General features: G+C 51.2%; 3 protein-coding genes across 6 annotated transcripts in view; 1 reads left to right on the top strand and 2 right to left on the bottom strand.

Annotated features, from left to right (window-relative positions):
* Window positions 1–3477, top strand: part of TRAP1 (TNF receptor associated protein 1) — a 63132-nt gene extending 59655 nt beyond the window's left edge. For all 3 annotated transcript variants that reach the window (XM_032145465.2, XM_058433996.1, XM_032145466.2), the window contains 2 exons: window positions 2666–2738; window positions 3285–3477. In XM_032145465.2, coding sequence (XP_032001356.1) covers window positions 2666–2738; window positions 3285–3386 — 175 coding nt within the window. In that variant the 3' untranslated portion in view covers window positions 3387–3477. The remainder of the gene's footprint in view (window positions 1–2665; window positions 2739–3284) is intronic.
* Window positions 3478–3482: 5 nt separating this feature from the next.
* On the bottom strand, window positions 3483–5927 carry DNASE1 (deoxyribonuclease 1). 2 transcript variants are annotated; one of them, XM_032145473.2, is made up of 8 exons: window positions 5780–5926; window positions 5365–5453; window positions 5159–5242; window positions 4775–4887; window positions 4400–4512; window positions 4169–4323; window positions 3693–3789; window positions 3483–3603 (listed from the first exon to the last, which is right to left on the bottom strand). In XM_032145473.2, the coding sequence occupies exons 1-8, from the start codon at window positions 5924–5926 to the stop codon at window positions 3556–3558; spliced, it is 846 nt and encodes a 281-aa protein (XP_032001364.1). In that variant the 3' UTR covers window positions 3483–3555. The 2 variants fall into 2 exon arrangements, with proteins under 2 accessions (XP_032001364.1, XP_058289980.1); XM_058433997.1 differs by lacking the exon at window positions 5365–5453 and having other exon boundaries at window positions 5780–5927.
* Window positions 5928–6189: 262 nt separating this feature from the next.
* The window catches only part of LOC131380669 (uncharacterized), a 45812-nt gene continuing 31343 nt past the window's right edge, over window positions 6190–20658 (bottom strand). The window contains exons 2-3 of the mRNA XM_058433938.1: window positions 19725–19869; window positions 6190–6341 (exon numbers count right to left, since the gene is read on the bottom strand). Of these exons, the coding sequence (XP_058289921.1) occupies window positions 6190–6341; window positions 19725–19869 (297 nt within the window). The remainder of the gene's footprint in view (window positions 6342–19724; window positions 19870–20658) is intronic.

The raw sequence follows: 20658 nt of genomic DNA on the forward strand, positions 1-20658 counted from the left end.
TTTTTGAGATGGAGTCTTGCTCTGTCACTCAGGCTGGAGTGCAGTGGCGAGATCTTGGCTCACTACAACCTCCACCTCCCGGGTTCAAGCAATTCTCCTGCCTCAGCCTCCTGAATAGCTTGGATTACAGGTGTGAGCTACCATGCCCAGCTAATTTTTGTATTTTTAGTAGAGATGGGGTTTCACCATGTTGGCCAGGATGGTCTTCATCTTTTTTTTTTTTAATTTTTTTTTTTGCACACAAAACAATAAACATTTTCTAAAAGTACATACAAACAAAAAGATGCATATCAAACATATTAGGAAGGTTGCCCATGGGAGGACGGGGAATAGAAATGGGGGGTGGGAATTAAAGAAAATGAGAGAGGGACTTTATATGGATCAGTGATAATAACTCAATCCTCTATTTGACAAAGAAGAAGGAGAAGGAAGAGGAAGAAAAAGAAAGTGGGATAAAGGATCAGAAAGGGAGGAAAATAGAAACAATTAGAGTATGACTCCAGGGTAGACCTGTTTTGTTGTTGCTTGGTTGGTTTGTCAGTTGTATTTTTCATGTTTTGCCATGTTGGCCAGGCTGGTCTCGAACTCCTAGCCTCAAGTCATCAACCCACCTCGGCCTCTCAGAGTACTGGGACTACAGGTGTGAGCCACCACGTCCAGCCCCCACATTGCTTCTGGCCTCTGTGGTAGACCTCCCAGACAAGGCGGCCGGGCAGAGGTGCTCCCCACATCCCAGACGGGGCGGCTGGACAGAAGGCGCTCCTCACTTCCTAGACGGGGTGGCGGCCAGGCAGAGGCGCTCTGTTTTGTTCTTTAGTACATGTCTAGTTTTTTTCTTTTGTCATTTTACAACTTTTAAAATTATACTGGAGGTGAGGAGGGAGATGCATTTTCCTAGCCATGGCACTCCTGGGGAAAAGCTGACATGGCTTATGGCTGTCCGTGCACAGCAGCGCCAGGATGCAGAATGCCTGTGCCTCAGCTGGAGCAGCTCAGTGAGGTGGACACCTGGTCACTTTAACTAGTTTTGGTGCCAAACTAGTTTTCTAAGATAGCTGCAGAAGTGCTCGTTTCTGTCTGTTGCCAAAGGACTTCACTTTTGGAGACAGGGTCTTGCTCTGTCACCTAGGCTGGAATGTACCACTGATGCCATCAGAGCTCACTGCAGCCTTGGCCTCCCAAAGTGCTGGGATTACAGGCGAGAGCCACTATGCCCAGCCAGTTTCACTTTTATTTGTTTTAAAATTTGGTGTTCTGTCCACATAGTTCAGAATTCAAAACTGTTTACACAGGAAAATTTCCTCCTACCTGTGTCCCCAGTGCAACCAGCATTAGGGCCTTTGTATTTCTGCAGAGATTATGTGCGCTTGTGGGCAGCTGCACCTGTGGGCTTCCTAGGGGGAACTTGCTGTGCAGTGGGTCCTTGCCTTGCTTTTCTCCCTTAGGGTAACTAGGTGACCTCCACATTAGCATATTAAGAATGTCCTTTTTTCCAGCTACATAGACTAGAAATGTGAGGATGTGCATTTAAAGTGTTTCCTGTTTTAGGTTGGGTGTGGTGTCTCATGCCTGTAATCCCAACATTTTGGGAGGTCTAGGCAGGTGGATCACTTGAGGTCAGGAGATCGAGACCTCATCTCTACTAAAAATACAAAAAGTAGCTGGGGGTGGTGGTGGGTGCCTGTAAACCCAGTTACTTGGGAGGCTGAGGCAAAAGAATCTCTTGAAACCAGGAGGCTGCAGTGAGCCAAGATCATGCCATTTCACTCTAGCCTGGGTGAAGGAGAGTCCATCTAAAAAAAAAAAAAGTGTTTAAAGGAAGTGTTTAGGAAATGGAATGGCTGAGTCTCAGCACATCATCCACATGTGGTTTTCCCAACTCCAGTTGTCCTCTGGAGAGGTTGTACAAACTTACAGTTCCCCAGAGCCCTCGGTTTTATGAGACTTCTCTTAAGTGAAAAATGTTAAGGTTAAATACCACATGATGCTTTTTCCTATGCAGAAAAATAGTGTTCTGAAGTCAAATATTCTTTACTTTTTGGCTTCTGGGTTTGTAGTTTTGCTTGGAAAGGCTTTCCACTTCTGAGATTATGAAACATTTCTTCCCTAGAATTGTGCTTGTCATCTCTGATCCCTCTGGAATTTACTCTGGTCTAAATGGTTGTCTGCATGGCTCCCAGTTATCCCAGTGCTGCTGGATGGAGTGATCTGTCTCCTCCCTCTTCTGTGAAATACTGTCCTCATCAGACACTCAGTGTCCACCCTCGTTACATGGAGTTGTTTGCCTTCCCCCTTTCCAGACCTAAACTGTTTTTATTTACTAGAGCCCTATAATATGTTTCAACGTGTGGGTCTTCCTCCCTTCTCTTTTTTTTATCTAGGAACCAAGGCATGTCTTCACGTACTAAGCTCCTTTTGTCCCTTTAGTGTATATTAATCTTGGAGCTTGGCTTCCTTACAGCATTTTCTAATACTGACACTCCTGATTCTCTTGGGTTTTCTGGGTATGTAATCATATTGTCTATAAATGATCATTTACATACCTTTAAAAAACTACAGACAGTCTTACTGTGCTTCTTTAAATATCCTGATAATCCCAAAACTTGAAGGGAGGGTCACAGCACGTGGTACTGAGCTGCTTTTTCTGGTGGGTTCTGTGTTGCAGGCACGCACTCATCAAGAAGCTGAATCAGCTGCGGGCAAGCGAGCCTGGCCTGGCCCAGCTGCTGGTGGATCAGGTGAGTGCAGCAGCTTAGGATGACTGCATGGACCCAGGCTACCAGCCCTGCGAGCCTGCCTTCAGGGTGGAACAGCAGTTTCCTCTAAAATCCTTTTTTTTTTTTTTTTTGAGATGGAGTGTTGCTCTGTTGCCAGGCTGGAGTGCAGTGGCACGATCTCGGCTCACTGCAACCTCTGCCTCCCGGGTTCAAGCAATTCCCCTGAGTAGCTGGGACTACAGGCATGGGCCACTGCACCCGGCTAATTGTTTTGTATTTTAGTAGAGATGGGGTTTTCACCATGTTGGCCAGGATGGTCTCAATCTCCTGACCTCGTGAGTCACCGTGCCCAGCCAAATTCTGTTTTAAAAAGGGAAAAATGGCCAGGCATGGTGGCTCACGCCTGTAATCCCAGCACTTTGGGAGGCAGGGGGGGTCACCTGAGGTTGCTGTGAGCCGAGATCGTGCCTCTGCACTCCAGCCTGGGCAACAGGGAGATTCTGTCTCAAAAAAAATGAAAAGGTGCCCCACGCCCCCTCATAATGGGTTTCTCCTCTTGCCTTTCAGATATACGAGAACGCCATGATTGCTGCTGGGCTTGTTGATGACCCTAGGGCCATGGTGGGCCGCTTGAATGAGCTGCTTGTCAAGGCCCTGGAGCGACACTGATAGCCAGGGGCCAGAAGGACTGACACCACAGATGACAGCCCCACCTCCTTGAGCTTTATTTACCTAAATTAAAAAGTATTTCTTAACCTGAGTGTTGGGCTTTTTTCTGGGTCCTGCGGCAGGATGGGTCCTCTCTTCCTGCAGCTCAACTGGTGTCTGGAGGGGCTGCTCACTTCAGCATCACCTCCACTGGATAGTGGTCACTGATGGCTTGGGCCTGCAGGCAAGTGGGCACAGGGTCTGGGCTGAGCCTACCTGAGCTCCTGTGTCCCATCCTCATGTGGCTGTGCAAGGGAGGACACGTACCAGTTGGTCACTCAGGCCATAGGCAGCCTGGAAGTTAAAGGGAAGAGCCGAGTCGGGAACAACGGCGCCTTGGAGCAGCATCCCTGCAACCACGATCCTGACGGGTGACGGGAAGAGAAAGTAGGTTCCCCTTTCACCCATGGGCCTGGCTCAGTGCCCACAGGAACTAAACTAAGAGCCCTGGGACCTGCCAGTGCAGGTCTGTGGGTGCCCAAAACTGCACACCCTGGCCTGTGCTCCTCAAAGTGGAAACCACATGACAGCCTGGGTGTCTGCCTCTCCTCTTATCCCCAGATGTGCTTTTCCAAAAAAAACCTAAAAATCGTGGCTCTTGTTATTCTGTTCCCTGAGTGGATCAACTAAAGTTCAGTTGGGTGAGTGTTCAAAGACTCGAGGCTTCTGAAGCCGGACCTATGAGTCATGGCTGCTCTTGGAGGTGCCCCCTCAGTCTGCCCTAAGCATGATGCCCTGCTCACCTGTCATAGGCGCAGTGTGTGGATGTAGCTGTGGTGTCGGCAGTGTCAGGGATCAGCCACTGGAAGGTGGGGCTCGTCCGCAGGCGGATGGATGACCACTGGGAGGGTCTCACATAGCTGCAGCCCGCATTGAAGTCACCCATCAACATAATGTCCTACCAGGAAACGTTGCCTGTGGGCCAAGGGACAAGCGGAGGCCGCTGGTGCCCACTGCCCCTGGGAGGGCCTCACCTCCAAGCCCCATTTCTCTTGGACATCCAGGTAGACGTCATAGAGAGCATCGATCTCAGCTACTGCGTCCTCCGGGGCCGCATGCAGGGGAACAATGGCAAACTCCCTGACCTCTGTGGAGATAGCCATGTCGTGTGAGGCACACTGTGCAGCCAGCCACACTCCCTGGGGGCAGGTTCAGTCACCACGTCAGCTGGAACTATGTATCATGACAGTCCCTCCGGGGGGTGGATATTTTCCAAATGACTTGAATGGAAAACCCAAGCCCCAGGGACTGGGAAGGCAGTGTGTGACACAGGCATTCCAGGTTCCCTAGGAGTGGGTGGAGGCCATAAGCACCAAGCCGAGCCCCACCCTGGCCCAGGCAGCACCCACCTGTGACCTGGGAGAACCTGACAATGGCTGGCTCTCGGCTGAAGGTGTCGTTCCCGCAGGGCTCGCAGCCATCATCGTAGTAGTAGCTGTCCACCACAGATACCTGGTCAGGCCTGTGGGAAGGCCAGGCAGGAGGAGGTGACCCCAGGCTGGAAGCTGCCCCACTCCTGCTTCCCAGGAGGCAGGCATCGCGTCCCAGGCGACAAGAGGGCGGGGGAGCCAGGCACCTGCTCACCCCACTGGTCCGGGACCTTGGGGTGTCTTGACTCCACCCTGGACCCTGCTCTGCAGCTTCAGGTTCTTGCCATAGGACAAACTACTTCCCTGCTCTGCTGGGGCCCTCCCAGGTGAGGGAGGGGCTTCCTGGCTTTCTGGACCACCCACCTGTACACAAACAGGTAGCGTTCCTTATAGCTGTTCCGTCCCAGTGGCTCACTGACCACGTAGTGATAGGTGTCTGGTGCATCCCTGGATTGAAGAAACAAAAGGTCCCAGTGGCGAGGGCCATAGGGGACCCCTCTGGCTGCCGATAGCGAGGCTGTGCCCTGGACGAGATATCACCTCCCTATGACCCTGCCACTGTCACCCACTGATTGAGGTTGTCCAGCAGCTTCCCCACGGCAGTCAGGTGGCTGTCTCTGACCTCCTGGACCAGGGCGATGTCATAGCGGCTCAGTATCTGGGGGCAGGGCCACAGTGGTGCTGAGCAGGGCTGGTGCCACCCAGGGACCCTACAGCGCCACAAAGGGAGCCACAGCTGATGCTCGTGGCACTGCTCGGTTTAGCCACAGCATCATGTTTCTACCTGAGCTCCTGCTGCCAGCCAGGGACAACACAGCTGGGGTGAGGACCTTGGTCCGCAGCCAAGAGCCTGTTCCACCGGGCTGGGAGCAGAGGTGCTCAGTACCCCACACCCGACACTGTGGCTCCATAGGGCTGGCCCTGCCCACCAGCCCCAGACTCCAGAGCTCCTCTGCTTTTGGGGAGAGGCTGCCCTGGCCTCACCTGCACAATGTAGCTGACGAGGGTGGCATTCGACATCTTGGTCTCCCCAAATGTCTGGATGTTGAAGGCTGCAATCTTCAGGGACATCGCCCCCTGCAGTAGGGCCGCCAGTGCCAGCACCGCCCCCAGCAGCCTCATGCCCCTCATCCTGGAAGAGCACAGAGCACAGAGACATAACAAGTGGGACGTCATCCCTGCCACAGCACTCCAGCCTTCTGGAGCCCAGCTGGCAGGGGCTGGTGGAGCTCAAGGTCAGGGGGACGCAGGTGGGGGAAACCCTTTCCTACAACGTCCAGAAAGCCAAACAGCTGGCACCACGTAGAGGACCGTGAGTCACTCCTCCATCCACCAGAAAACCCACCCGGGAGGGACGCTGGAGCCTCCGCCTCACTCTCTGCTGGAGGATGAGACTAAGCCTCCCTCCCTGCTCCAAACCGGCCAGTCACCCAGAGGCACTCCACCTGGTGCTCACCTGAGATGATGATGGTGATGTCCTCAGACGTGATGAGAATGCTGTCAAGAATCTGGAATATCCTTTGATGACAATTTTCTTCTTTTGCTGCTTAAAGAAAAAAAGTAGTTTATGAACAAAGGTCTCTGAAGAAGCACTTCAAGGCCCTGGCAGTGCTGCTGGGCTCCGGATCCTGCGCGGGCAGTGTGTGTCCGGTAGTTTTAAAGGTTCAGGCAGCTGTGACCTTCCCTGGGACAAATATGAGCCGTCACGTGAGGGTGCAGAAAACAATGGCTCTGTGTGGCTCTCCGCATAGGTGGGTTGCTGGCATGTGCTTATTTCTGTAAGCACAGGTTTCTCGCTGCTGTAAAAACCGCACCTGAAAAACTGCACCTGATAATCACGTTTGCACTGTTTTAAAATGTCTGATAACAAGGCCAAAGGTTCCTGTCCTGTGTCCCTTGCACCTGTGGTGGCCCCCATTTTCCAGGATAGGGCAGTGATGGGCCAGGTATGTGCGGGAGGGTGGGGCTGGGCTCCAGTCTCCCTGTTTCTTGTCTGGGGGCCCAAGGTCACTTTGGAGTAAGAGGCCAAAGCCACATCCAAGGTTGCAAATGGAGCCCCCTGGTGGCTGGACAGCCATGACTGCTCTGTGGCCCAGGACACGCCTGCCTTCCTGACTCATCGCCATCAGGTGCAGGCAACTCTGCAGGAGGCTGGGGAGCTCGGAACAAGCAGTGGCGGGGGCTTGCAGCACCAGCGCCATGGGGCCAGGACAGGTGGGGGCTGCAAAGCCCACCCCAATTGCCAGCCAGGCAGTGAGGAGCCTTCTTGAGGTGGACAATAGGCTGTGTGTTTAGGCCCAGGGGATCCCGAGTGACCAGGTCACAAGGGCAGGGCAGCAGCTGAAGGCCAGGCCTCAGCTCCAGTAATTTCTTGGTTCTTCTGTGTTGGGTTTTTATTGTTTTTGAGACAGGGTCTCACACTGTGTTGCCAAGGCTGGAGTACAGCGGCACAATCATGCCTCATTATAGCCTCGATCGCCAGGGCTCAGATAATCCTCCCTCCTCAGCCTCCTGAGTAGCTAAGACTATGGGTATGCCACCACGCCTGGCTAATTTTTAAATTTTTTTGGTAGAGATGGGGTCTTGCTGTTTTGTCCAGACTGGTCTTGAACTCCTGGCTTCAAGCAATCCTCCTGCGTAGCCGGGACCATAGGTGCATGATACCATGCTCAGCTATTTTTTTTTTTTTTGAGGCGGAGTCTTGCTCTGTTGCCCAGGCTGGAGTGCAGTAATACTATCTCGCCTCACTGCAACCTCTGCCTCCTGGGTTCAAGTGATTCTCCTGCCTCAGCCTTCTGAGTAGCTAGGATTACAGGCAGGCACCACCACACCTGGCTAATTTTTGTATTTTTAGTAGAGACGGGGTTTCACCATGTTGATCACACTGGTCTCAAACTCGTGACCTTGTGATCCGCCTGCCTCGACCTCCCAAAGTGCTGGGATTACAGGCGTGAGCCACCGCACCCAGCCTATTTTTTAAGTTTCTCATAGAGAAAAGGTCTCCAACTCCTGAGCTCAAGCAATCCTCCCGCAAATGCTGGGATTACAAGTGTGAGCCACCACACCCGGCCACTCATTTCTTGGAATCTTTGACTTTCCATTTGTATTCATTTCCTGAGGCTGGTGTAACTACTGCAAGTTTGGTTGCTTAAAATAACAGAAACGGATCCTCTCACAGTTCCGGAGACTGGACGTCTGAAGTCAGGGAGTCAGTAGGACCTTGCTCCTCCTGGAGGCTCTGGGGGGATGCTCTTGCCCTCCAGTTTCTGCAGGCTGCTAGCAATCCTTGGCCTTCCTAGTTGTGGCTGCATCACCCCAGTCTCTGCCTCTTCTTCTGAAGATGTGTGTGCCTGCATTTGGGGTCCTCCCAGAGAGCAGGGACGATGTCCTTATCTCACCAGCCTTTACTCACATCTGCAAGTCCTTTTTTGCTACAAAAATCAACATTCAGAGGTTCCAGGGCTGGGGCACAGCTATCTTTTGAGCCACCCCTGGGTCTTGCCCACTTGGAAGGGGCTGTGCTGGCCCTCCAAGGACAGCCCTGCACGTAGGATCTGTGGTCCCCCTGGGGGAGGAGGACCTGGAGGGCTTGGCAGAAGTCCAGGCGGGATTCAGGTATGAGAACTGCAGGAAATGAATACAAATGGGGTCTGCAGGAGGCCTCAAGGGCAAGAGTCAGCAGGGGCCAAGGTCGAAAGTCAAGGAAGTGCTAGGTCTGGCCAGCTGGCCATGAAGCAGAAGGCAGGCCCAGTGGGGACTAGAAATAGGAAGGTAAACCACCCTCCACAAGACTGGCACCCCATCCCATAAATACACGCCGACAGACGCCTCTGGCTGGCAGCACTGGTGCACTCATCTGTCCCTCCTATTGAGACGGCGTCTACCAGATGGAAACACCACCACTCCTCAGGCTGCCAGAGGCCCCATCGCAGGCTTTTCCAAAGGTTTCAGCAATGGTTCTTCCTTGTTTTCAATCTCTGAGTCTAGGACAGCCTCCAGCATGTCAAAATTCAGTCCCCAAGCAAGGCTACCGGAGTATTCGGTGTAGGGACTCGTCCTCTGCCTTTGATGTTTGCCTTTCCTGGACACACATCTGACAGCGACCCATCACGGGGAAGGGAGTAAGGCTAGAGGGCGGCCACTGTCCTCCACCAAGAAACTGCCTGGTGCAGCTTCCGGTGGGGCACAGGGAAGCCAATTATAGCTCACAGAGCAAGTGCCCAGCCCCCCACGTGTGCTCAGCACGTGGGACAAGGGTTCCCCTCTGGTCTGTCATCCCCTCCTGGCTCTTGACCAAATGCTGCCCCATCTGCTTTCAGGAGCTCCCAGGCATGGTGTCCCTGCTTCCTCTACCTGCCAGAAGGGAGGCTGGAACTTGGGCCTCGCTTGTACAAATGGCGAGTGCTGCCTGCTGCGTGGCTGCCCTCGTCGGACCAGTTTTGGTGAGGGCAGCACAGCCCTGGAGGAGCCTGGTCTGACATGGGGCCTGTCTGGGATCACTATTGGGCCTTCAACCGTCTGGAGCCTCTATGTCTTCCTCTGATAGATTCCCAGAAGAATCATTTCACCTTCTAAGAAGCCATCCTGCCCCTGCGGCCTGTGGCTTGTGGAGTCTCCAGCACTCTCACTTCTCCCTCGTGGATCTCTTTTCTGTCTGTGTCAGTCAATGCTGCCATGTAACAGCCACCTGAAAACTCAGTGTATACACATGCATTTCTCTCACACTGGCAGGTCAGCTGGGGTGGCTCTGCTGCCTGGGCCTCGTCCTGGGGCTGGGCTGGAGGGACTGCAGCTCCCTGGGCACCCTCTTCCCACAGCGTCGAAGGTGGAGGCTCCCAGGGCACAAGCAGAACACGTGCCGCCCTAAGGCCGAGGCGGAGCTGGCTGCTATTGCTTCTGCCCACATTCCATAGGTGCTGTTGAGCTGTAGGTCCAAGCCCCACATGAGGGGAGTGAGTGGGGTACACTCCTCCCATGCTGGGCCCCACTCTGGAGATACGCCTGGGGAATGCCCAAGAAGGAAGCCTTGCCCTTCTGGGATTTTCACATCCACAGAGAATGGGTGCTGGCAGCCAACGGCAACAATGATAAAAGCTGACCGCCTTCTCAGATCAGGATGAGCTGTTTTTAAACCAACCCTAAGGATCTGCAGCCTTCTCAGGTTAAATTAAACCTGTCACAGACACAGGAAGGGAAAAAAGCACATAACAACAGTTATATTGACATCTAAGCCAGGTCACATGCTCTGATTTGGCTGAAATTACAGGATAAAGGAAAAATCCTATAGGCACCATGGCTGGAAACAAATGGCCTCAAAGGAACACTGGTGGCGGTGGCTTTGTGCAACCACAGCCCGTGTTGTGTGACCCAGCGACGTGCAGGCCAGGGAGGGTACCTTTCTGCTGATCAAGAGGGAAAGCGGGAAGGACGCAGAGCTGTGGTTTCTACCCTGCACAGAGGCACCCCCATGAACTCACAGAGCACCATCAGATCCTCCTTAATTTTGAAGGAAGCGGTGATACTCTGCTCTGCTCAAGGCCGTTCATGGTCTCAACATTAACATCACCTTCCTTTATAGCGTATCTTCCCTCTCTCTGCCAGGCTGGTTATGGCAGTTACTGAACAAGCAATTACTGTGAAGGTCGACGTGGAAAAATGAGGCAATGAGGGTGGCGGTGTTCTATCAGATTCCAAGTTGATGAGGTGCTGGACAGGCACACACATCCCATGACTAAACAAATAAGATGAACATTTTTCTTTATGTATTTCTTTTCTAGACATCCACTGTAAGTTGCCAGGACACAAATGCTTATTATTGGGGCTTACCTATTTAATAAATGGAACTGTGAGGGATTTTTTTTTTCAATGATCATATAATTTGGACTTATTAACTTTAGATAACAGTAACTTAAAAGATAGAATAAAGTCTCATATTACAGGAATTCAAAAACTGACCATATAATAAATGATGAAGAAAACTAACAATAGAACAGGACAATGTTCAAATAGCTCAACAGGGCCAAAAGATCAGCGTATATCCTGCATCATCTTTCATGCAATGTCTCAGCTTTTTTTCCCCCAAACATAAAGGCAGATTAATACAAATTAGCCTTCTTTTGAATATTTATTTATGTTTCCTTCTGAAATTGATATTTGAATGGAAAATGTGTTAATAACTCATGGTTTCTACTGAAATGTAAGAGTCCACCAGATGATGCTCAGATTTAGACGATGCTACAATAAGACACTACTGGGTGATGATTTCAAAGTATGAGCTGCAGGTAAAATCTAAAAGGACATACATAATAACAAATATTTTCTAATTTAAAAGACATATAGTAAATATAAATGAATTAACTCACACAACCTACTTACAAACAAAACTAGAATAAACACAACTTGTAGGAACCAACTCCAGTTGATTTCACCACTCAACAGGAGCAAGTTCTTAGGTGGGGTCTGGGAAGTGAGGAGCGCCTCTGCCCGGCCGCCCCGTCGGGGAAGAAGTGAGGAGCGCCTCTGCCCGGCTGCCCCGTCCGGGAAGAACTGAGGAGCGCCTCTGCCCGGCCACCCCGTCCGGGAAGAAGTGAGGAGCGCCTCTGCCCGGCCGCCCCATCTGGGAAGTGAGGAGCGCCTCTGCCCGGCCGCCCCGTCTGGGAAGTGAGGAGCGCCTCTGCCCGGCCGCCCCGTCTGGGAAGAAATGAGCAACGCGTCTATCCGGTCGCCCCGTCTGGGAAGTGAGGAGCGCCTCTGCCCGGCCGCCCTCTCTGGGAAGAAGTGAGGAGCACCTCTGCCTGGCCGCCCCGTCTGGGATGTGGGGAGCGCCTCTGCCCGACCACCCCGTCTGGGAGGTCTACCACGGAGGCCAGAAGCAATGTGGGGGCTGGACGTGGTGGCTCACGCCTGTGGTCCTGGCACTCTGGGGGGCCGAGGCGGGTTGATCACTTCAGGCTAGGAGTTCGAGACCAGTCTGGCCAACATGGCGAAACATATGAAAAATACAACAGACAAACCAACCAACCAACTCAGTGACAACAAAACAGGTCTACCCTGGAGTCATACTCTAATTTTTTCAATTTTCCTCCCTTTCTGATCCTTTATCCCACTTTCTTTTGCTTCCTCTTCCTTCTCCTTCTTCTTTGTCAAATAGAGGATTGAGCTATTATCACTGATCCATATAAAGTCCCTCTCTCATTTATTTTAATTCCCGCCCCCCATTTCTATTCCCTGACTTCCCATGTGCAACCTTCCTAATATGTTTGATATGCATCTTTTTGTTTGTATGTATTTTTAGAAAGTGTTTATTGTTTTGTGTGCAAAAAAAATTAATAAAAAAAAAGTTCTTAGGTGGGTCATTTTATTTAAGGATGACTTGAAATTTTACAAGACCATCTTAGCTCCCACATACGAAAACTCTTCAAGAATTTTTTCTTGTCAACTAGAAGATGGGGAAAATACACTGAGAAATAAAATGATAGAGCTTCTCACACATTTGAAGGCCCATGTCATGCCTAAATTTCTACTGATTTAACTTAGGAAGCTCCTCGCCCTGAAAGATTCCTTTATCCCACAACACTTGACTCAGATGGGGCAGAGAGTCCCAGGACACTACCCAGGCCACAAGATAAAAAACACAACCTGTCTCCTATCTGGCACCACTGTTAGAGATTTCTTTTGGCCTACTATTAAAATAATTATTGAACCTTAATCAAGAGTGCTCTGAACTGAGAAAGTGTGAAGCTCCGATCTGACATATTGCGTATGCCTCAGTTAGATTTCCTACTTTACTGAATATAACTTCTTTTCTAGCCTTCATCATTCACCACTGCTTCAACATTCTATCACAAAGAAATTCTCAATTCTACAAATAGCTACTGAAAAGAATAATTAAAAGAGATTAAACGTATCACTGTGTTTCAATACATAAGTTCATGTTGGCATAAAATAATTATCAGCCACCTTAGGGGGATGCTAGGAACTCATCTGTTATTCTGCAAAAAGGCAAATAAAGTCAAAGGATCAAGGCGGTATTCTGCCTTTCCTAGGCAAAAAGGACTGCCCAGTAACCCATAGTTCGAGAAGGCTCTCTTTAGGTAGGTGGATTCCAGCTAATACACGAGGAAGGAATGCTAGACCTGGAAGTCACCATTTTGCTGTCCCTAATCTCAGCCCTGATGTAGTGGCTGCTACCATCACAAAAGACAGCCTCTGTCCCTTCTAATCCAAAACCACACACAGCAGCACTTAGGAAAGTTCTTGCCAAAACAATCTTGAATCTGATCAAACCTCTAGATCTAAATGACAACTTAAAGCAAATACAAGGACAGAGGCTCATGTTCAACAGCACCATGGGGACACGGTACGACCCAGACTGGGAAATCGTAGATGGCAAAGGACAGGCTCATCAACAGATTTCAAAATGAAAAGAAGAAGAAAGGCAGAACTCACAGATTAAAAAAAAGTTCACATTTTGAGATGGATGATAAATGATAATAAAACTTGAGATATATCAATAAATAAAATGTGTGGACCTTACTTAAATCCTATAAAACATCCAATCTTTATTCATGCAAACAGACGTTTGTGTAACAAATCATGTAAGAAGCAATCAGGGAAAGCAGAACACTGACCAGTAACTGGGAAGTATTAATAGTAAACTCTTAAGTTTGTAATGGCTCTTATTGGTCCTTATGTTTTGTTTTTATTTATTTTTTTTTTTTTTGAGACGCAGTCTCGCTCTGTCGCCCAGGCTGGAGTGCAGTGGCGCAGTCTCGGCTCACTGCAAGCTCTGCCTCCCGGGTTCACGCCATTCTCCTGCCTCAGCCTCTCCGAGTAGCTGGGACTACAGGCGCCCGCCACTAAGCCCGGCTAATTTTTTTGTATTTTTAGTAGAGACGGGGTTTCACCATGGTCTCGATCTCCTGACCTCGTGATCCGCCCGCCTCGGCCTCCCAAAGTGCTGGGATTACAAGCATGAGCCACCACGCCCGGCCCATGTTTTGTTTTTAAAGAAATTATTTTAGGAACAGGGTCTCACTACGTTGTCTAGGCTGGAGTGCAGTGGCTTTTCTTTTTTTTTTTTTTTGAGACGGAGTCTCACTCTGTCCCCCAGGCTGGAGTGCAGTGGCACGATCTTGGCTGTGCACTGCAGCCTGCCTCTGGGGTTCACACCATTCTCTGCAAGCTTCACCTCTGGGGTTCAAGCCATTCCCCTGCCTCAGCCTCCTGAGTAGCTAGGACTACAGGTGCCCGCCACCATGCCCGGTTAATTTTTTTATATTTTTAGTAGAGACGGGGTGTCACCATGTTAGCCAGGATGATCTCCATCTCCTGACCTCACGATCCGCCCGCCTCGGCCTCCCGAAGTGCTGGGATTACAGGCATGAGGCACGGCGCCAGCCATTGCAGTGGCTTTTCACAGGCACAATTGTAGTGCACTGCAGCCTGGGCTGAAGGGATCCTCCTGCCTCAGCCTCCTGCCATGTGCCATCACACCTGGTTTTGTTTTGTTTCTTTTGAGACAGGTTCTTGCTCTGTTGCCCATGCTGGAGTACAGTGGTAACATCTTGGCTCACTGCAACCTCCGGCCTCCCAAGTTTGAGCAATTCTCCTGCCTCAGCCTCCCTAGTAGCTGGGATTACAGATGTGCGCCACCACGCCTGGCTAATTTTTGTATTTTCAGTAAAGATGGGGTTTTGCCATGTTGGCCAGGCTGGTCCCGAACTCCTGGCCTCAAGTGATCCGCCCGCCTCAGCCTCCCAAAGTGCTAGGATTACAGGTGTGAGCCACTGCACCCAGCCACACCTGGCTAATTAAAAAAAAAAAAAAAAAAAAATTGTTCTTTTGTGGTAGAGATGGGGTGGGGATCTCACTGTGCTGCCCAGGCTTCTTTCAAACTCCTGGGTTCAAGTGATTCTCCTGCCTTGGCTTCCCAAAGTGCTGGGATTACAGGTGTGAGCTACTACACCTGGCCTTATAGAGTCACAGACTATTAATAAAATATTGAAAGATGAAGTAGTACAGTACCTGGGATTTGCTTCAAAATGCCAGCCCTGGCCGGGTGTGGTGGCTCACGCCTATAATCCCAGCACTTTGGGAGGCCAAGGCGGGTGGATCACAAGGTCAGCAGATGGAGACCATCCTGGCTAACGTGGTGAAACCCCGTCTCTACTAAAAATACAAAAAATTAGCCGGGCGAGGTGGTGGGAGCCTGTAGTCCCAGCTACTCAGGAGGCTAAGGCAGGAGAATGGCATGAACCCCAGGGGGCGGAGCCTGCAGTGAGCTGAGATCACGCCACTGCACTCCAGGCTGGGCGACAGCGAGACTCTGTCTCAAAAAAAAAAAAAAAAAAAAAAAAAAGCCAGCCCTGAGTCTGGGTAATGAGTACATGAAGGTGTGTAATACTAGTCTAGTTTTGAATATGTTGAAATTTTCTAGCTGCGTGTAGTGCCTCATGCCTGTAATTCAGCACTATGGGAGGCCACAGTGGGAGGACTGCTAGAGCTTAGAAGTTCAAAACCAGTCTAGGTAACATGGCAAGACCTGTCTCTACAAAAAATTAAAAAGTTAGCCAGGCATGGAGGCACACATCTGTGGTCCCAGCTACTCAGGAGGCTGAGGTAGGAGGATCGCTTGAGCCTGGAAGGTGAAAGCTGTAATGGGCCATGATTGCACCACTGCACTCCAGCCTGGGTGACAGAGCAAGACCTTGTCTCAAAAAGAAAAAAAAAAAAAATCCCATGATCAGTTTTTAAAAATTCTACAAATCAAAAGCTTTTTAAGCAACACTGCTAGACGTGATGAAACATCCAAAAATAAGGTAACCATTAGTTAATGTTAAAAATGAAACCACACACAAAAAATTAAATGCCCAGGTTTCCATCTTAGAAAGACCATCTGGTCACGCCTGCTCGGGAAACACTCCCCTGCTGTCCTCTGAAGCAGGGGCTTTGTCTCACACTTCAGCCGTGGCTGGGACATTTCCCCTCAGCCACGTCTGATGGGCATCAGGCATCATAAACTTGCTGCAGCCACAGTGGCCCCAGATTACTTCCTCGGCCTTCCCTGCTCATGTCTATGGTCCCACCACCATCCAGGGGCTAGAATACCTGAGATCATCCTAGGCCCCACTCCCCCTCAGCCGCGCCGCCACCATGCACCCTGAGTCTGCACGTCCTCCAGATTCTGCAGCCTCCACACCACCCATCATCACCGCCTCTCCCTTTGGCTGCCCTGCTTCCAGGTACATGTCCCAACCGTCCCCACAGCTCCCAGAACATCTTGCAAATGTGTAATGAGATCTCATTATTCCCCTACTTAAAATCTGTCACCAGTTTCTCATTGTCCTTAACACGAAATCCAATGCTTTCCAGGACCTATGTGATTCTAAGCTCTGGGCCCTCCACTCTGCCTGCAGAGCTGGGGCCTTCTTGTCATTCCAGTTTCAGCTTAAATGTCACCTTTTCAGAGGACATCCTCTCCCCACCCAACCCCTACACCCGCCATGGCCCCAGGTTCATCTCTGCTGGCCCATATAGCTCATTTGCTCTGCTGTGTTTACTCGGGTACCTGTTTACCCTCGTTTATGGCCGGCTTATTTATGGCTGGCTTCCAGGAACACAAGCTCCAGGAAGCGGTGGCCAAGAAAGTAGTGGTCTTTCTTGCCCATGAAATTATTACTGCACCAGAGGAGGCGCTCCACAGCCAGCCACTGGACACAGCTGAGCCACAAGCCCACCTCCTACCCAGCAGCTCCAGGCTCCCCGTAGACCCCCCCCAGAGAAAAACCTTGATAACCCAGCACAGTGGACACTGCAGGGCGTCCAGGTGGCACTTGGACACTCTGGGCACTGGGCTTGAGCTGACTGGAAGCTCCCAGGGGTGCAGTGGCTCCCACAGCCCTACAACGCCTACCTGCCCTCGGCTGGCTCCACTCGGGGGTCCTTCTCTCCTCTCCCTTGGGAGGTGTTTGCTGGCCCCAGGGACAGAGCATCTTAGAGAACAAAGGCTACTATCCTGTACTCAGGTAAAAGGCCAGTGTCTTTGCCGTGACAATGTTTTCACCCCACGTCCCACAACCTGAGCAGGATGCAGTCATCACAGCCCAGTGCACTGCCCTTGGTCTGCGCCCCAGCCTGGTTGCGCCATCCCTCATGAATTAATTTCTGTTCATAATAAAGAAAGCATTAACCCAGGATGGGAAATTTCTCAGAACACCATACATCAGAATAACAAAGACTCGCAACAGCTGCACAGTCACGCTCGGCAGGCAGCAGACCGCCCCTTCCCCACCCTGGCCTGCTATGGAAGGTCAGCGCTCGCCTTCTGCCTTCCACAAGGTGTGGGCCTGAACCACGGCATGTTGGCTCAGCCTCCACCGGCTGCCCTGTCCCGCCCCACATGCTCCCAGTGCTGCCGCGTTCTGCATTCTGCTTTGAGGAGAGACGCAAATGAAATGAATTTTGTCTAAAAAGCCGCTTTCTCACCAGGGCGGTTAGCACACAGGCAGCCTGAGTCCCTGAGGACAATGAGATCTCATGTTCCCAATGAGGATTTAAACAAAGCCACAAGGCGAACTGCAACTGGACTCCAGTGTGCTGATGTTTCCAACAAGGGTCGCAATGAAAAGTAATCCCCCAATTCCAAAGCCACCTCGGTCTCTCCCAAGTACAAAGGACTTCTCAGGAGGGCCCCCTCCCTGTCCAAGGCTAGGGGGCCATAGAAAGGAAAAGGGAGGGCGCCCTGAGGGTCCAGGAAAAGGACACACAGTGTAAAGTGGGCTGGTTATGGTGGTATTTGCAAGGGATTTTCTTTTTACTTTTTTTTTTGTTTTAAAGAAATAAGACAGGGTCTCTCACCCTGTCACCCAGGCTGGAGTGCAGTGGCACAATCTTGGCTCACTGCAGCCTTCCAAGCTCAAGTGATCTCCCTACCTCAACCTCCCAAGAAGCTGGGACCACAGGCATGCGCCACTAGGCCTGGATAATTTTTTGTATTTTTTGTAGAGATGGGGTTTTGCCATGTTGCCCAGGCTGGTCTCAAACTCCTAAGCCCAACTGATCCGCCTGTCTTTGCCTCCGAAAGTGCTGGGATTACAGACGTGAGCCACCATGCCAAGCCCCACTACATATTTTCTATTGACCTTTCTTCTAGAGCACTAATCCTTTTTTCAGCTGATTCCAATCTGCTGGTAAATACACTTACTGGATTTTTAATTTCTTTCTTTATTTTTTTTTTTGAGATGGAGTCTCGCTCTGTCGCCCAGGCTGGAGTGCAGTGGCACATTCATAGCTCACTGCAGCCTCCACCTCCTAGGCGCTAGCAATTCTCCCTCCTCAGTCTCTCAAGCAGCTGGGACCACAGGCATGTGCCACCATCCCCGGCTAATTCTGTAAAATCTTTATGTTTTTGAGACCCAGTCTCACTCTGTTGCCCAGGTTGGAGTACAGGGGTGCAATCTCGGCTCACTGCAACCTCCGCCTCCCAGATTCAAGCAATTATCCTGCCTCAGCCTCCTGAGTACCTGGGATTACAGGTACCGGCCACCACGCCTGGCTAATTTTTGTATTTTTAGTAGAGAGAAGGTTTTACCATGTTGGCCAGGCTGGTCTTGAACCCCTGACCTCAAGTGATCTGCCTGCCTCGGCCTCCCAAGGTGCTGCGATTACAGGTGTGAGCCACTGCGCCCAGCCTAATTTTTAAAAATGTTTAGTAGAGACAAGGTCTTGCTATGTTGCCCAGGCTGGTCTCAAACTCCTCACCTCAGCCTCCCAAAGTGCTGGGATTACAGGTGTGAGCTACTGCACCTGGCTGAATTTTAAATTTCAGTTATTGTGCTTTTCTGTTTTAGAACTTCCATTATATTTTTTATGAATTCCAATTCTATGAAACAATCCATCATCTTATCTCTATTCTTTAAAACAGCTGTGATTGGCGGGGCATGGTGGCTGACGCCTATAATCCCAGCACTTTGGGAGGCTGAGGCGGGCAAATCACATCCTGGCTAACACGGTGAAACCCCGTCTCTACTAAAAATACAAAAAAATTAGCCGGGCATGATGGTGGGCGCCTGTAGTCCCAGCTACTTGGGAGGCTGAGGCAGGAGAATGGCGTGAACCCGGAAGGCAGAGCTTGCAGTGAGCCGAGATCACGCCACTGCACTCCAGCCTGGGCCACAGAGCAAGACTCCATCTCAAAATAAATAAATAAAATAAATAAATAAATAAATAAAATAGATATGATTAACATACTAAAGTCCATGTCCAAAAACCATATCTCAGTCTCCTGTGGGTCTGTCACCTTTCTTCCCCTGGTCCGCTTTCCCAGTGTACCTGGTTGCCTTCAACTGAATGTTAGGGACTGTGCGTGACAGAAGGGCGGGGGGTCTGGACATGTCCCCCGACAGGGACAGCTCACCCCCTCCGTGGTGGGCAGCAGTGAGACAGTGAGTCAGGAACTCCACCGACACTGAGCTCCTCTGCAGTCTTTGTAAAGACCAACCCAGCTGTGGCTTGTCCCAGGCGAGACAGGGTTGGTCCCAGATGAGAGCCTGGGATATTTCTTAGGCCTCTCCACCTGATAGGCCCCAACCTATTCCCTAACTCCATGAAACTGCCAAAAATCCCACTCGGCTTTTCAGCCACTTTCTGCTCCTCTGCCCTAAGCAGCTTCATCAGCAAATGGCTAGAGAGAACAGTGCCTGATGTCCAGCTCTCTTCTCCGGCTCCTTTGCTCAGGGATCTTGGCCCCTTAGGTCCAGCCGCCTGGGCAGCCTCGAGCCCCTATCTTGGTCTCCCAGCCCCAGGATATTTCCTGCAGCTCTCTGGCTTCTCTGCCTCTCAGCAGCCGCCCCTGCCCAGCTTCTCAGCATCCCGCCCAGCCAGTGCCCCAGGGAGAAGAGCCCATGCGGGAGCAGGAAGTGGGGCTCACCTCCGCAAGCTTGCCTGTGTTGTGCTGCTGGGCGGCTCTCCAGGCCTTCAAGCTGGGGACTTCTGAACAGTGGCCGGCTCCTCGGGTCCTGGGCAGGAGTGCTTTGCCGTGAGCTCTTCCACACCAGAAGCAGAGCCTGCAGGACCTGGAATGAGTCATTGAAAAGGGGAGGGGCTGAGGACATGGACTGATAACCAGCCAGGCTGGTCCAACTAGCACGGCCACAAGGACACCTTCCAGCCACAGATGTCCCATCCAGAGATATGCCCGACAATGAGAGCACACATCCAGCGACACAAGGCCGTTTCCCTCTGCCCAGCCAAGCGTCCTCTAGGACAGAAGACCTCTGCATCCTTATGTGAACTCTAAGGTCATGTCTGATGTCCTAACAAGACAGCACATGCCAGGACATGGAAACTGCTTCCACCAAAAGCTCACGCTACAGCTCCTCAAAGAGAATGGGGGCTTCTGTCCTCAATACAGGCCCCTACTCTGCCCCTAGAGGCTTCTGACAGGAACCGCATGTCACTGCTGCTTCCTGCCCAGGGCTGGCCATGGGGCTCATTTGCAGACACGACTGCCTGTTTCATGTTGACAGTTTCAGGCCTTCACACTATCCCTCCCCTCAGTACTCTGCCTCCTCCACGGCTTGTCCCTCCCTTCACTACAGCCTCTTTCATATCATCCAATTTCAGGGAGCACACGCTGTCCCACCACTCCAACTCCGTCCTGCGTGTCTATTCCTCACCACGAATCACATCTCACTCACACTGTAGTTATCCTCTCCTGTTAGACGCAAGCCCGAGAGCTGGGCTCAGCCGGCAGCACCAAGAGCAAGGCCTGGGCCGTGGCAGGTGCTCACGGAGAATATGCTGGATGAAACGTGTGCCAGAGGGGGCCTTCTGCTCTGGAGCCACAGTTTTAGAGCTCCACT

The sequence above is a fragment of the Hylobates moloch genome, unplaced genomic scaffold (assembly GCF_009828535.3).
Source record: "Hylobates moloch isolate HMO894 unplaced genomic scaffold, HMol_V3 SCAFFOLD_23, whole genome shotgun sequence".
In the NCBI taxonomy this organism is placed as follows: domain Eukaryota; kingdom Metazoa; phylum Chordata; class Mammalia; order Primates; family Hylobatidae; genus Hylobates; species Hylobates moloch.